At 50.2% G+C, this 15876-nt stretch overlaps 2 protein-coding genes across 7 annotated transcripts in view; one reads left to right on the forward strand and one right to left on the reverse strand.

The window, feature by feature from the left end:
• WNT3 (Wnt family member 3) overlaps window positions 1-8373 on the forward strand; it is a 37637-nt gene extending 29264 nt beyond the window's left edge. The window contains exons 3-4 of the mRNA XM_056362740.1: window positions 4666-4931; window positions 6045-8373. Of these exons, the coding sequence (XP_056218715.1) occupies window positions 4666-4931; window positions 6045-6524 (746 nt within the window). The 3' untranslated portion in view covers window positions 6525-8373. The remainder of the gene's footprint in view (window positions 1-4665; window positions 4932-6044) is intronic.
• Window positions 8374-10493: 2120 nt separating this feature from the next.
• Window positions 10494-15876, reverse strand: part of NSF (N-ethylmaleimide sensitive factor, vesicle fusing ATPase) — a 75217-nt gene continuing 69834 nt past the window's right edge. For 5 of the 6 annotated variants that reach the window (XM_056362314.1, XM_056362317.1, XM_056362316.1 and 2 more), the window contains exons 20-21: window positions 12620-12675; window positions 10494-12002 (exon numbers count right to left, since the gene is read on the reverse strand). In XM_056362314.1, the coding sequence (XP_056218289.1) occupies window positions 11984-12002; window positions 12620-12675 (75 nt within the window). In that variant the 3' untranslated portion in view covers window positions 10494-11983. Of the gene's footprint in view, window positions 12202-12619; window positions 12676-15876 lie in introns of all 6 variants that reach the window. The other variant, XM_056362313.1, reaches the window with a different exon arrangement.

A 15876-nucleotide genomic window follows, 5' to 3' on the forward strand; every position in this document is an offset into this window, starting at 1 on the left:
AGTCAACTCGCCTCTGTTTTTGGGGTAGCTGCTCTATTTACTATCAAGTAACTTGTCATCGAGGCTTGCCACACTGTTACTTGCTCCCTAATAAAAGCATGTCCTAAACTTCATCGCTTACAAGATCAGAAAGTTTTAATTTTCTTAAAATCTATCATAAAAATTTTAAACACACCGTGAAAGAACTGTTAGAGCATTCAGGCACTGAAAATCTATCACCACCATTTCTGTCAACTTAAAAACTGGATTTGAACCATCCTCCCCATAATGAGCAAACTGAACTTTGAATTTATGAAGAATATTTTAAGATTCTTTCGGCTGCGGGGACTACAGCAAAACCTCATGTGTGGACATGCCTCAACATTTCCATGCACTCAAGCTGACAAAGTAAAATATCATCCGTAGCTCTGAAACCCTTCTGACAGATGGGGGAAAATTACCGAACACATTTGTTATACAACTTTCCCAATCAAAGCATGATGCATCAATAGTCTCCCAGACAGTACTGCCAGGCAATTATCTTGAAAAATATATTATTCCCATGTCTCACTAACCTGTAAGTAGAACAGTTAAAAATAAACAGTATCATCTGCAAACTGTGATACATCAAAGTCCAACCCATTTGATTGTGGTTATTATTTACATTTTTTAAATGTGTTAATGTCTTTTCACTGCTGCCTTGAAAATTAACGGCAGAGACGGGAGGGGACTCATCCCATCTACGCAGCAATGAGTGATGCTACAAAAGCCTTTGCACTTCCCAGTCTGCAGCGTGAGTACTCCACCTTTCAGCCACTGCTTTCTCAGCTGAAGGAAGAGAGAACGTGGGCAACCAAAAGGCTTTTGTCCTGCCCCAGTAGATCTCGTTAGCCGTGATGAGCCCGGGGACCAACGCCGCTCATTGCCGAGGGGGCTGTGGATAGGGTTACTGGACACTTCTGTTGCCTTCATAGCATCGCCTTCTCCAGGCTGTTGTCCCACCTTCCTTAGATGCAGCAACAACAGAAATCAAAAGTTTTGAGCCCATAACCCGGAACACAGATCCACGATCAGCGTTGGCTGCATTTTTTGACATCTGGCCCAGCCCTGAGCGTCTGTGGCAGCTGTTGCTGCGTTCCCTGCTTGTTGACTTCCAGGACACATGGAGGGGTGCAGCCCCACAAACTAGGACTCAAACGAAGACGACAATCACTCTTGCAGCTTGCATTGTGCATTAGGCCAATATACATTAAACACTAAGCCCCAAATAGCCAGGATTTAAGCCAGGATAACTACCTGGATGAAGTCACCTCTTAAGTATCAAAGAGCAACATTTAGGTTAATCTCCTCTACTGCTCCCTTAGATAGATTTAAGCTATTTTGGAAAAAAACTTCAAAGGTGTAGTTCTCCCTACAATAGCACAGAAAATAATTTCTAATAGAGCCTGAAAGGAAATTGAGGATAATTTCATTTTAAAGGAGCTGCAAAAATGTTAATCACAGTTGCTTCCATTCAAGGAGAGCTTAGTCTGAAGTGCAACGCGGTGTGGGAAAACAACGGAGCCATTTGTGGTGGTTCAGCTGGGCAGAGCCTCCCGTGGCACCCGTGTTCAAGCCTCTCCCGGTTCCTCCTGGGCACATCATCCAGGCGACAAGCACTGGTATCAGTGTGGAAGCACAGGGCATCCCTCCCTGAAACAGTCCAAGGGATTCCTGCCCCCAGGCCTTCCCACAGCCTCCCATCACATCCCCATCCCATTTCTCTTCCCCCCGTCACCATATGACTACAGTCTCTCCTTTCACAGTCTCTTGCGTGGCTTCAAATTCATGGCAAAGCGATAAACAGCGAAGGCAGCACAGCGAAAGCCCCGGGGAGCTGAAGTGCTCCTGTCGGGAGCTGCTGAACACCGACCCTGGCTGAGGCTCTGCCTCGACCGACCCAGTTTCCTCCCACGGCCTCTACTCAAAGTTCAGCCTCATGAGGTTTTTGCCATAAAACCTGTGGCAGCCGTAGCTGGCGAGGCTTTGGTTTCCTAGGGCCACTGATTATCTTCCTGTAAGTTTTCTTTTTTGCATGTCTTTTTTTTTTAACCTGGGCTAAGAAAAAAAACCAAAAAAACCAACAACCAAAAACCAACCCCAAAACATGGGGTAAGATCATGTTTTTACAAGCAAATTCCCTGAGATGATTTATACTGCAGGTGTGCAGTCTGGGACAAGGAGGGAAGAAAAACCTGCTTTTCCCCCTCTCTCTTCTCCTTCCTTTTTCTTTTTAAAATAAGGTCAGTTCCTACTAAAAGCCAATATCTCTTCCAGCCAAGTCCTGCCCCAAAGCCAAGGCTGAGCCAACAGCCAGGTGAGTTGCTGCTGCTCCGGGAGGACGAGTGATGGCCGTTCTCTGGTTGGGGATAAAGTCCACCACTTTGGTTAAAGCACAGCACCCAGAAAGAGCGCATGAGGCAGGAAGACCCCACAGGCGTCTGCAGACCAACTCCTGGGACAGGGAAGAGGTCTCTGAGCCACAGGCAGGGCTGGATCTGCAGGAGCCTTAGCCAGCTCATACGTTTCCCCACGTCTGAGGTGGTGGGGGAACCACTCTTCCCCTGCCGCCTCCTCACACCGCAGCCGCCCTTCACTCAGTCTCCTTCTCCGGGAAGACGCCGCTGGCTCTCAGAAGGGTCCCCCTCCGCCCTGCTCGGGTCCCAGCCTCTTGCCAGCAGCACCAGCCCGCGCAGCATCTCGTGGTGCATGGCTGCCAGGAGCGTGACGGCAGCGGGGCCAGGTGCAGGACAGGCAGCTGGGCCTGGGCTGCCTTTGGGGGTCCTTGTGTGCTCGGCTAAGCCCCTGACACGAACTGTGAAAAGGCAGACCCGCACCGAGATAACCCATGGCTTTTCTCAGCCATGACACTTGCAGTCATTTGCATCTAAACAGGGGTGTGTGGGATCAGGGGCCGTCTTGATATAAACTCAGCAGCTTAAAGGGAGGGGGAGGGAAAGGAGAGAGGGAGAGAGAAAAATAAGCTTATACCGATGAGAAAGAGCTAAGCTTCCTCCCCTACTGTGAGGCAGGGCGAGCGATACCATCCCAGCGCCGCAGTCATTTCAAATCGCTGCAGCATTCACACGCCCTTTAGCCATTCTGATCCGGTGGCGGGGGGCTGGGGAGCGCCATCAATAGGGATTTCCCAGCCGGGCTGGCGGGATTGGAGGGTGACGGCAGGACAGGGGAACATTGCCCCGTTGCTACGAGGTGCTCCTGGGGAATGCCAGTGCTCTGTGCCGTGGGTACGCTGGCCGGCGGAAACATTCTGCATTATGCTGGTAATACAGTGTGACACCGCGGGAACAATGGCAAATTGAGTGTCCCAGCAGGTAACGGGCCTGGCTGGGAGACAGTCGCAGTGGTGCACTGTCAAGACGGCTCTAATCCTCCCTCGCCAGCCCCTCCCCTGGTTCTGGGAACGCTGCTCCCGCATTTCATCTCTGGGAAATTCTCCCGGCTCCTCGCCCAGACCCGGGGGAGAATTTCAAGGCAAGGCGTTTGTGTGTGCAGCTCGCTGCCCCCCGCCCCGGCACCGCGCAGAGAGCGCGCTGGGCAGACATGGGGTGCTGGGGGGCAGCTGCAGAGGGGTGCAGCCCCCCCGGGGTGGTCTGCATCGTGCCTCTGCCCAGCCATACCAGTGCCAGCCCCGGCTCAGCTCCTGCCCTGGCATCCGCGCCCTGTGCAGGGACTCACAGACCTACAGAACGTGCCACGACTCTCCACCCCGCGCCCAACGCTTTTCACCCCCTCCCCAGGACGGAAAGCAAAGGCACATCAGCAAGGAGAGTGGCTCGTGTCCTCCCCCTCTGCCCCCGAGCTGTCCTGGTCTGAGGCCAGAAGGGCTCACTAGCTCTCTAATCTGATCTGCTTTAGATCATAGGCCACCCAAATAGCCTTTGTCAGGCTGAAACACTCCAGTTGGAGCAGTGATCTTCAGCCGGTGGCTCGTAGCCCCCACTGGTCCCAGTGTAAGCTGCTGGCGAGAAGATACCCAAGGAAAACCTCTGTAGGTAGAGGCTGGATCTCTGCTGGCATATTGGAGGTGGGAAGGGCAAGGAGGGAAGAGTCTGAATTAAAAGAAAGTGAAAACCACAGCACGGTGCCACCGGCAGAGAGAGCAGCTCTGGGTCAGGATCACGTTTGGCACTTGGATCCAAGCTCCCCACGCTGCAGCAGAGGACAGATGCGCGTTTCGGCAGTTGGCACATACCCGTGAGCTGCCTCTATCATTGCCTGCATGGCCTGAAATCAGCTCAGCCTGAGATGCCCGATTTTTGGAAGCCAGAGCCCACCTCCGTGGAGGAGACTGCAGGCCAAGGAGCAAGACCTGCTGCAACGAAGGCTTCCCCAGGGCACGAGGCACGAGCAGGTGAGGGACGCATGGGGCAGCTGAGAAGACTGTTCACGGCTCCTGCTCTGGAAGAGGGGATGGTCTCCACGGTCATCGCTGGTCTGAGCCAGCAGACTCACCCACCCCTGCCCGCCCACTTCCAAAGGCGACGCCAGCAGCACCTGATCCAAAAAGTCTTCATTAAAAAATTAATAACTTTTTGCTTTTTAATGAGATGATGCTGAAGGAGGTTGGGCAGGAAAACAGAAGTGTTATGTTGACTGATAATCCCATTCTCTGTCTATTCCCAGCCACGCGAGAATCTGCCTTCGTCCACGCCATCGCGTCGGCAGGGGTGGCCTTTGCCGTAACCCGCTCCTGCGCCGAGGGCACGTCCACGATCTGCGGCTGTGACTCCCATCACAAAGGACCTCCAGGAGATGGCTGGAAATGGGGGGGATGCAGCGAGGATGCCGACTTTGGTGTGCTGGTGTCCCGCGAATTCGCAGATGCCCGAGAGAACCGGCCGGACGCCCGCTCGGCCATGAACAGACACAACAATGAGGCTGGCAGGACGGTGAGTGCCCGGTGGGTCCGGAGCTGGTCATCCACGCCTGTGTGGACAGCCCAGCGTGGCTCCCCCGAGGTAACGGGGCCCCCACAATGCCCGGGCGGGAGCTTTCTAGGATTATTTTCCAGGCCACAGCATTTCCACTCTCAACAAACAGACGGGTGGGGGTTAAGAATTGCTAAACCATGCCTTGCTTCCAGCTCAAACATCTCCCCAGGCAGCACGTACAAACCCAACCCAACCGCCCAAGCACCCAGGTCAACAGCAAAGGGGACTCTCCTCCCAAGCTCTCCTTCCTGCACGCTCCCCCTTCCAACAGTGCCCTGCCCGGTGATTTGTGGGACGAGGTGACAGTCATCGGTCCCTTCCAACTGAAATACTCTTACTCTGTTCTTGCTGCCAGCAGATACCTGGGCCACCGCCCGCTCCAGGTCATTTGCAAACCCAGCGCACTGTAACCAGGTCGCAGCAAGACCTTTCAAACAGCGCCTGAAGCAAACACCAGATGCCCCTTTTCCATACGGCAGCAGTGGAAGGGTAGAAGCTTGAACTTGTTAACAACTGACAGCCTCCTGTAAAAAAATCACCACAAACTCTAGTAACTTTAACAAAAATCAGTGATTATTTTGCTCAGGCACAGAGGAGGTTGCTGGGGAAGGGAAAGCACCATGTCCTTAGATTCACGAGTTCATTTACTTGCTAGTGCAAACGGACTTGGGCCATAAAACGGAGGGTTGTCAGCAAAGTTAGGAAGAGGGGATCAGTCTGCATCCACGTGTGGGAGACATCCTCCAACCTGCAAATTCCGTGGGCTCCGATTGCCCACACACTCAACAGGGAGGGCCCCGCTGAAGGGATCAGACCTTGGCATTAGATGAGATTGGGTTGGAAGGGTGGTTAGAGCAGCTGCCCACCTCAGTCGTGTTCTTCTGGCACTGGGTCTGGCTAGAGATGGTTCCGCCACACCCCGAAGCCCCCCTGCATTTACAACTGGCCTGCGCTTCCCAGACCAAGCTCAGATCAGACATTTACATCCAGGTAGTGAGGACACGTGGCTGAAAGCAAGCGCTGGGCATCATAAACTGCTGCTGACCACCTCGTTCTCTCTCCCCCGGACAGACCATCCTGGACCACATGCACCTGAAGTGTAAGTGCCACGGTCTCTCGGGAAGCTGCGAGGTCAAGACCTGCTGGTGGGCCCAGCCCGATTTTCGGGCCATTGGTGACTACCTGAAGGATAAATACGACAGCGCCTCTGAGATGGTGGTTGAAAAGCACCGAGAATCTCGGGGATGGGTAGAAACTCTTAGGGCCAAGTATGCTCTTTTCAAGCCGCCAACGGAGCGGGATCTGGTCTACTATGAGAACTCCCCCAATTTTTGTGAGCCAAACCCAGAGACGGGCTCCTTTGGGACCAGGGACAGAACATGCAATGTCACCTCCCACGGGATTGACGGTTGCGATCTGCTGTGCTGCGGTCGTGGCCACAACACCAGGACTGAGAAGCGGAAGGAGAAGTGTCACTGCATCTTCCACTGGTGCTGCTATGTGAGCTGCCAGGAGTGCATACGTGTCTACGACGTCCACACTTGCAAGTAAACGCAGGTAGGTCTCCAGCTGATGGGAGGTTGCTCCAGAGTAGGGCCAAGGGGTCCATCAACCCTGTGACCAGCCCCCACGTGGTGGCCTCACGCTTCAGAGGATGGCACAAAAAAATCTGGATGCCCGTGGCCAGGGCAGACACCCTCACACAGCCAGCACCAGCGCCGCAGAGGCTTCCGGCATCCCACCCACACACGGCAGCCCGAGGCTGGACCTGGCACGGCAGACACGGCACGTCACTGACCTGCTGACTTCTCTCAGGCTGTTTGGCATGGCAGGCGGCCTGGGGAGGAGCAGGGATAGCAGGAGCCCAAGCGAGGCATGGCACACCGGTCACTGCGCTGCCAGCACAGCACGCACAGAGCTTCGGCTCTGTCCTCCTCCAGAGGTCTGGCCCATGTAGATGCTAATACAGGGGGTTGAGGTGGAAATCAATTTTACACAGTGAAAAGTGAGCAAATACAGGCTCCTCTGCCTGCTGGCATGGCCATCCTGGTCCCAGCAGCTGTGGTGAGCAGGAGCCAGCTCCCCACACCAGCCACGTTCCTTCCCTGCCGCTCCAAGGAGATGAAGTTGGAGAAACAAACCTGTTGGAGCACGCCAACGGAGCCTTACAGCCAGTCTCTCCCTTCACCTCCCCTTTGCCCTCCCCACTCCCCATAGCTCCAGATCAGCTCCTAGAATCGCCCCGAGGATGGCAGGGAAGCAGAGCCCAGGGCACCAGCGGAGCGCAGGCAGACGCAGCACTACTCCGGCAGCCTCCTCGCCGTGCAGCTGCCCAAGATTGTTACGGATCTGGGCAGATCCACCCAGTTGATGCACCTATTTACTAAGTGTTCCCTAACATGATTTATATCCCAGAGAGAGCTCAGAGCATTTCCCTGGCGACGGGTACCCGCCAAGCCAGCTGCTACAGCAGCTCTGAGCATCAGTAACAGACGGGGAGAGAAGCCACGACAAGAAGTTCCTGTTCAAGCCATCTCATCAGCCTCCCCCCATCAGACAAACGTGCTTAAACCATCCAGCGAGAGAGGCAAGGGTGGACGGGGAAGGGAAACCTTTACCCAACAGCACGATCCCAGGCAGACCTTTTCCTTCCCGTTGGATTTCTCAAGTCAGCAGCTAATCCTTCACAAAGGGCCCACATCAAGCACAGAGGCCCCGTGCCGTCAGCAGGGATTTGGGCCCCAGGTGTAGCCACACACATCCCACGACCCATCTCAGTGCAGAAGAATCAGCGTTCATCCTTCCACCTGCTCCCCAGGCCACATCCCCCTCCTTGACCACATGCCCCCTCGTTCTGGGTTCATGTTTTCAGGACACACTGACCTTTGAAATTAAAAAAATATTCTCTCCACCCTGGTGGGCTCCTCCACTGACAATGAGGACCGATAACCACGTACCAACAGCACTTCTCATGCATCAGCGATTTTACACAGAAATACATCCAAACCGGTAAAGCTGTGTCTTCTGCTGCACTCACTTTTTCGTCCATGGGAAAGAGCAGTACAGGGCACTGCAAAGAGCAATAACATGGGTGACAGGCCCCTCACGTGGAGCACAGGATACGGCCATGTCACTCGTACCTCCAGCTGGAGAGAATCTGAGCAAAATTCTCGGTCCCTCCTTTGCTGAGCATGATGAAGAGCTCCTGGGTTCGTGCAGCCCATGAGGCATCCGCTTTCTAAAATTAAAGATCACAGCAGAGCTCTAAGAAACCTCCCCGATCCAGAAATAAGCCGTCTTCTGATATGCATTCTATTTAAAAGTATATATTAAATTCTGTGTCTGGAAAGACTCCCGAGTATCTGACTTTAAAAAAAAAAATCCCTTTTTTGTTTGTTTGTTTGTTTTTTTAATCAAGAAAAGGTATTTAATATTAAATAGAACATTTATTGCCTTGTAATTATTTTACTGTAGCCAGGTATTCTAGCACTGAATGGAAGATCTTTTTCCATCAATCTGCTGTATCCAAAGTTTTGTATAAAGTTGTAGAGGTCGATTTTTTTTTTATTTTATATTCAGAAAATTTGTCTTTTTATAAGCATTATTTATTATACAATGTATATACTTGAGTTAACTAAGATTATATATTATATAAATATATATATTTGGAGAAAAATATATTTCAACTTGCATTTTTTTTGTGGTACGTCATTAAAGAGAAGGTAAAAAACCCAAAAAGATGCCCTCGCCAGCTTGTGTGGTTTGCCTCTGAAGGTCCTTGAGGTCCTGCTGAATGGCTACGGGAGCGGTGGCTCATCATTCAGCTACTTATGCACAGCCATAAGTCACACGAATGCAAGAGGACGGATGGTAAATGTAGCAAAGAGAGGAGATTTTACAGCCAAATACTAAGATTGTTATTTATAGAGCGCCAACGCACAGTGCGCATACACCACAGATTACTGAACCGAACAGGCTGTAGCCTTCACATCTGCCCCCACCAGTGCACTCGCTGTCACTGAACCACCTTCCAATGCTTTGGACAGACCCAGATGTAAATTTTCGCATATAAAAACATCTCCCGTCCACAAATAATTTCATGGGCATTTCTGCAACATCTTCCGTATGTTAACAATGCTTTGAAGCGCACAGTTTTTCACGGTACTGGCCTCAAATATAGCTATCTGAAGGGTAAAAAAACCCCAACAAGTCTCACAAAGGAGCAGCTGGGGGTGTTCAGCCCGGAGAGGAGGGGGCTCAGGGGGGACCTGATCGCTCCCTACAGCTGCCTGGCAGGGGGCTGCAGGCAGGGGGGTCGGTCTCTGCTCCCAGGTAACAAGGGACAGGACAAGAGGGAGCAGCCTCAGGTTGTGCCAGGGGAGGTTTAGATTGGATGTCGGGAAAAATTTCTTCACCAAAAGGGTGGCCAAGCACCGGAACCGGCTGCCCAGGGAGGTGGTGGGGACACCATCCCTGCGAGTCTTTAAAAACCACATAGACGTGGTGCTTGGGGACACGGTTTAGTGATGGACTTGGCTGTGCTGGGTTAACGGTCAGACCTGGTGATCTCACAGGTCTTTTCCAACCTAAATGACACTCTGTTTCTCCACTGATCCCCAACGTGCACACAAAGCAATTACATCGGCCTTCTTGCCGAGTGCTGCCTGAAACATCGCGCTGCTTGTGCCACCTTCTACCAGAGGGCAGCAGCGACACCTCCGAAGTTACACAAGCACCCACCATCGTCGCTAACAAACCGGACGACCAAACAGTCCAGGCTCACACGGCGTTTTGAGCTGAACAGCTTCATGAGTGGAAGCTATCTCTGGCTGGCCGTCAGCCCAAGCCTCTCCCCACCGCCCTGCCCTCCATCCCCGCCAAACCCATCCCAACACTTTGAAACACGCTTTTTGGTTACTGACTCCATTTTAGACACAGTTGCATTTCTGGAAGGTTCAGAAAAAAGCTGCAGCAGGGTAAGGAAAGGGATGAAGGATTCGGCCCTTACCGTTTAAAGTAATAGCGTTCTCATTATGAAGATGCTCTTGCCCAGACAGCGCGTCGTAGAGATGTGGTGGGAAGGTGCTACCAGGAGTCATTCTCATCTGTCACCTGCAGGAAACATCTTGGATGGAGAGCTCAGAATAGGCTGGAACAAGGTGGGATGTCGCACCCAACAGTCAGCCCTGGTTTTCCAACACAGTCTCCTTCAAGTGTGACAAACCTAAACTCGCACGCACACACACACGTACATCTCTGGGGCTTCCTCAGCACTGCAAGGTCTAGAGAACTCCAGAACAGGTGGGACCAGAGGTCTTCTCAGCCAGCTCCTTCAGTACTACCTGTGGTCAAGCTATTCAGGCTGGGGATATATCCAATTCATCCACGCTTAGGTACAAACCGAGCATCCCTCTGGCCATCAGCAGCCTGCGAACAGCTTTGCTATCTTCATGCCATACATCCTCCCTCCATAGACGCACCTCTGTTCAGCTAGCACCAAAGACACAGATGTCTCCCAGATCATCACAAGTAGTTGTGCTTTTTATTGAATCCATTGAATGTGCAATTAAACCAGATATTTATTCATCAGTATAGTTCTGGACAAAGACACAGTAAAGTTTACATCATTTATTCTGAAATATAAGTTAACGTGTGCTGCTGTCACTAGGACTAGCAGAAGAAAGGAACAAATAAATTCACAAGATCATACACAAAATTAGAGGGAATAATAACCACTGGGACTCGCAATGTCATCACAATGCAACAGCACTGTCAAATGAAAAGAAACCTGAGTGGAGTGACTAAAATACCCCAACTCTGTGAGTACGCACTAAGGACTACAGTACCTTCACCTCTGGGCCTGAAAGAATGTGAAGCACCCTCTTTTCCCTGGGTTGGGTACAAGTTGCTAGCCCTTAGCAGCATGCCTGGTCAGGTTTAGGAAGCTACACTGAACTAAGATCTCATAAATGGCTTTGATTTCATGCCCCACCAAATTGAGGTATGTTCCGTGAACCTTATTAAACGTGTGGAGCCAAAGAACGAGAGGGGAGTAGCCTCATGCAGTCATTGTCGACAGCATCTCACTGACACGAGATGACTATTGGGGAAGGACCACATAGCAAAGTTTGGTACATTCCTTTATTTCAGTGCAAAAACATGGCGATACATCTCTCATGCATCTGCAGAGCTTGGCTTCCTCTCTGTTTAAGGAGGAATTTCAACCTTTGGTAACATGGCAGAAAAATGGGATATAATGAGGCTGGCTAATACCAAAGCTGCCATCTACATCACACTCATGAAGAGCTTTCAGGCTGGAATCAGCACCTCTAAAACTTCGTTGAATTAACAACAAGTTTTAACGTCTTAAATACTGGATTTGGAAGTTCCCTCTACTCTGATCAACATATTTCCCTGCCTTCTTCCAGTCCCTAATGCCATTAGCCAGTCCCTCTTCCTCAGGTGACAAAATACCTGGATGTAAGAGAAAGCAGGTATTAATTAGCATCTAGGCAGTTCTGGAGCTGCATTATTGTGGGCACTGTCTTTAGGCTATCAGCCTGGCTCAATATTCAGTGAGGCATTGGACGGCATAACAAGATACCGTTCATCAGATCAGGGTAAGACCGAGTAGTACTTTAATTTGCCTTCACCACAGACTGTCAGGTTTTACTCCTATCGTAGCAACTGGATGCTGGACACAAGTGAGCGTTAGCTTCAAGACTTACAGGACATTTCCCCCATGCTAAAATCAAATGAGAACGCAGCCTCGCCTGCACAGAGACAGAAGCACAGTGTTCTAGAAGACACTTCCACATGACATCAGTATATTAAAGACAAAGAATAAAGATACTGTATTGCACTAAACATGCAGATTTCACATTGGGTTCTTGGAAACAGGGGAGCATTTCACTTTGTCCAGTGTGTTGAACACAGAAGAGTAAAGATCCCAGTTTATATTCTCCAGGTTGGTCACTTTTCCAGCTGTTGATCTTGCACTTGGTCCACCTTCAGTCTAGGGAAGGAACTCTTGCAAAAGAAGCCAAATTCATCAAGAAAGCATGCACATGTATAAAAGCATCAAGCACACACTGGAACCCACTCACATGTAGCCAGGATAGATACTGTTGTGAGTTTCCCCAGCACAGGTACTGCCCTACATGTATTAGAAAGTCATTTTCTAGGAGATGCCACTGTCAAGACTGGGCTCAACTATTCCCTGTGACACCTACAGGGGAAAGAGTAGGACATCCTTCTCTCAGACAGGAGAAATACAAGAAACCAAAGTTCCAGATTTTAGATAAACAGCTGGATTTTAACTCTAGCAGAATCTCTTCTGATTTACTTCAGTTAAAGAAAGCTAAATTGCAGTACAATATCTCATAAAATTTTAAAGAGTCACAGGTAAATTAAGAAAAGCAGAGAGTCCAGGCATGCAGGTTCTCAAAGTCTTCAGGACCTCCCCCCTTCCCAAAACAACCAGCATATAGCTGTAAGGAGAACTGATCTGATAATACAGTCCTGTAAATACAGCAGGGGCCAACAATGAGATCAGATACACTACACTGCAGCTTCCCCTCAAAGAAATGCTTGCTCCTGAGCAGACAGGAGAGTTTTAAACAATCCTTTAAAATGAAACTACTTACGTTCCTTCTTCTTTCAGAAGAGCCAAGAATTTTTTCACCCGATACTCAGGATCCATCTAAACACGAAAAAAAACAGATCTCCATCAGCATGATGCAGTCTTCCAAGGAGCCCAAGAAGAAAATGAGGCCAAAGACAGCTGGAGGTACGTGTGTGTGTTTGCTCTGCCTGTGCCTTGGCCAGGCCAGAGATCAGCCTGCTCATCCAGAAGTCCTGCAAGCCAAGCAGTGCAGATACAGCACAGCACCAAGAGAAAAAAACGATTAGCACAGGCTTAGCGTGCTCCCATAGCTGGGAGATGAGCCAGACTGGAAACGTACGCAAGGATTTCTATCAGGGACTTCTGTTTTCATGGCAATATGCACGCTAGCTTCACCCCACGCTGCCAATTCTAGTCTGGCTCTGGACAAGCCAGGTCCAGTTTGTGTCTGCTTCTATCTGCCCCTTTCCAGAGCTGGGGCAGCAGATTACAGAGTCAGGAGTAGAAGGGACTGAAGGTGTCCTCAATTTTTCCAAAATCTTCCTTACCCGTTACAGCTCCAGTAGCACAGCACCAGAGGAAAGAAGCTGCGCGTGGGGGATCAGCACACAAGGGAAAGCTGAATCGTAGCACAAGGCTTCCAGAACTTGCAGTACCAACTTCTGCTGCGGCTCCATCAACCAGGAACACCCCCTAAAGATCAGTCCTGCCTCTCCCCCACCACTGAGACAGAGACAACAGAGAAGTGGGGGCTTAGATGCCAGCTGGGGTTAAACCATGACACTGCTGGGCTCAAAAAGTTGTGTTCAGTGGCATGAAGTCCAACTGAGGACCAGTCACTAGCAGTACACCAGGCATCCGTATGGGAGCCAGTACCATTTAACCTCTTTATTAACAATCGGGATTTGGGGACAGAGCGCACCCTCAGCAAGTTTGTAAATGACACAGAATTGGGAGGTATGTTTTATGCACTTGATGCTGCTGCTGTCACTCAGAGACCCAGACCAAAACAAATCTCATGCAGTTCAACAAAGGGAAATGCAAAGTCTTCCACCTAGGCAAGAACAACTCCATGCACCAGTACAGGCTGGGGGACAACTGGCTGGAGAGTGACTTTGCAGAAAAGGACCTGAGGGCCCTGGAGGACAAGCTGAATGTGAACCAGCAATGGGCCCTTGCAACAAAGATGGCCAACAGCATCCTGGGCTTCATCAGGGGGAACGTTGCTACCAGATCAAGGGAGATTATTTTTCCCCTCTTCTCAGCGGCAACACCTGGAAGAAAGTGTCCAGTTTGAGGCTCCCCAGTACAAGAGAGACAGTGACATATCAGAGAGTCCAGCAAAGGGTCACACGGATGATTAAAGGTCTTAAGCATGTGTCATACAAAGAGAGGCTGTGAGAGGTAAGATTGGTTAGTGTGGAGTAGAGAAGACTTGGGACTGAGGAGGGAAGGGTGACTCTTAGCAATGTGTGTAATACCTGACGGGAGGGCAAAGAAAAGAGCCACCCTTCTGAGTGGTGCCCATTGACAGGGCAGGAGGTCACAGGTTCCATTCCATTGCAAGGGTCGTCACACACTGTTAGGGACTGCCCACGGATGTTATGGAATCTCCATCCTTGGAGGTAGTCAAGACCCAACTGGCTCTGAACAACCTGTTCTAGTTGATCATGCTTGGTCAGAGCAGAGGGTTGGACCAGACAAAGATTAAAAAAAAATGCTATGGGTGTAATTAGCAGAGTGTACCTGTTTAGCACCTTCCTGCTCTCCGTGACATTCACCCAAAGAGAAGGTGGTCATGAACAGTTTACCCTAGAGAACCAGATATCACCTGCAGCTAGACAAAGTGCTCACTGCAAGTCCTGGACAGGAGGCTCAAAAGTGGCTGAAACCTTAAGTTACATGGACAGTCAAAGCAAGCCTGGGAACCAGAGCTGCCAAGGCCAAGCTCAAGCAAAAATAATTGCCAGTGCACTCTCTCAACAACCTGCAGGCAGCCTGTAAAAGAAAGGGATTTGAGGAAAGGGACAAAATACATTTGGTCTTTGACCATGAATAGAAAAGTACATCCGAGAGGGATTCCTGGCCTTCCCAGATAAGACACATGGCATTTTCGTAGATAGCAGCAGTAAAGATGCCTACTTCCGAAAGGACTTCTTCAGAAGAGTTACTCAAGTGTCAGCCCACCAAATTCTGAGATCTGACTTCTCATTTATGGTCCAAACTTACAGACCGATTCTCCATGTGAAAGGTCGAAGAGCTGGGCAAATGAAATGCCAAGAAGTGGACCTTGCTGGCAACAGTCTGAAACGCCAACTTCATCCATTCCTGCTGGAGCTGGAAAGGCCCGAGTCCCACCAAATGCTGATGTCAAACAGGGTGGTTGAGAAGCCTGTAAACATCTACACATACGCTTTCTAAAAGTCTGAATTGGATTAGATAATGTCCTGAGGTCCTTTCCAACAAGAATGATTCTATGATCTAAGATCTTGAGCAGTCTGCAAATCCAACAAAACAGTGAAAGGCAGCCCGACGGTTGGAGCAACAGCAACTCACTACTTAAAATACTTGCACTCCATACAGAATCACTGCTGCGGGCCAACGGCAAAATCCATACACGCATAGCTGATGTTCATGCTGCCAGGCACGCCAACACCAACAGCCTACGGCATGGAACAGTGGGTGAAGAATCAAGATGCTTTTTGCAGAGTCCACAAAACCAGGCAATTTAGTCAGTAAAGAAAGAATCCTTCACATCTCAGATTGACCCAAGGAACCATGAACACCGAAGTGGAGCAAGACATGACTTCTGGCCATTGGTGGAAAGCCCAAAGCTGCTGGAAAAGAAGGTCACACAGAACAGTCAAAGGGCCTGGCTTATTCTAAGATTACTTCCCTCACTGACTGACACAGGGAACAAGAATACTATCTACCTGCAAAGGAGATGGTCCTGTTACAAGGGCCTTGGTGAAACCTTAGGGAAGCGTGGAAGAGCATCGCAATCAGGAAATAACACACCAAAGGACCAGTCAGATAGTTCTTTTTAAAAAGCCAACATGATCCGAGATGGATAAATGCAAACAAACGTAGTTTCATTCCTAGAAAACCTGTACTAGTGCCACCAGATGAAATTCAGACTTGCTAATGCCAGGATTCTGCTCCCCAAATCCAAGATGCTGCCTCCCCACCACTTTTCACTCACACATAATAAAGTGGCCATGGTAAGACACTTTGTCCACAATCTGTACTGACAGTTTCTACACTCTTTGGGAGGAACAG

Source organism: Falco biarmicus, chromosome 17 (genome assembly GCF_023638135.1).
Source record: "Falco biarmicus isolate bFalBia1 chromosome 17, bFalBia1.pri, whole genome shotgun sequence".
Taxonomy (NCBI): Eukaryota; Metazoa; Chordata; class Aves; order Falconiformes; family Falconidae; genus Falco; species Falco biarmicus.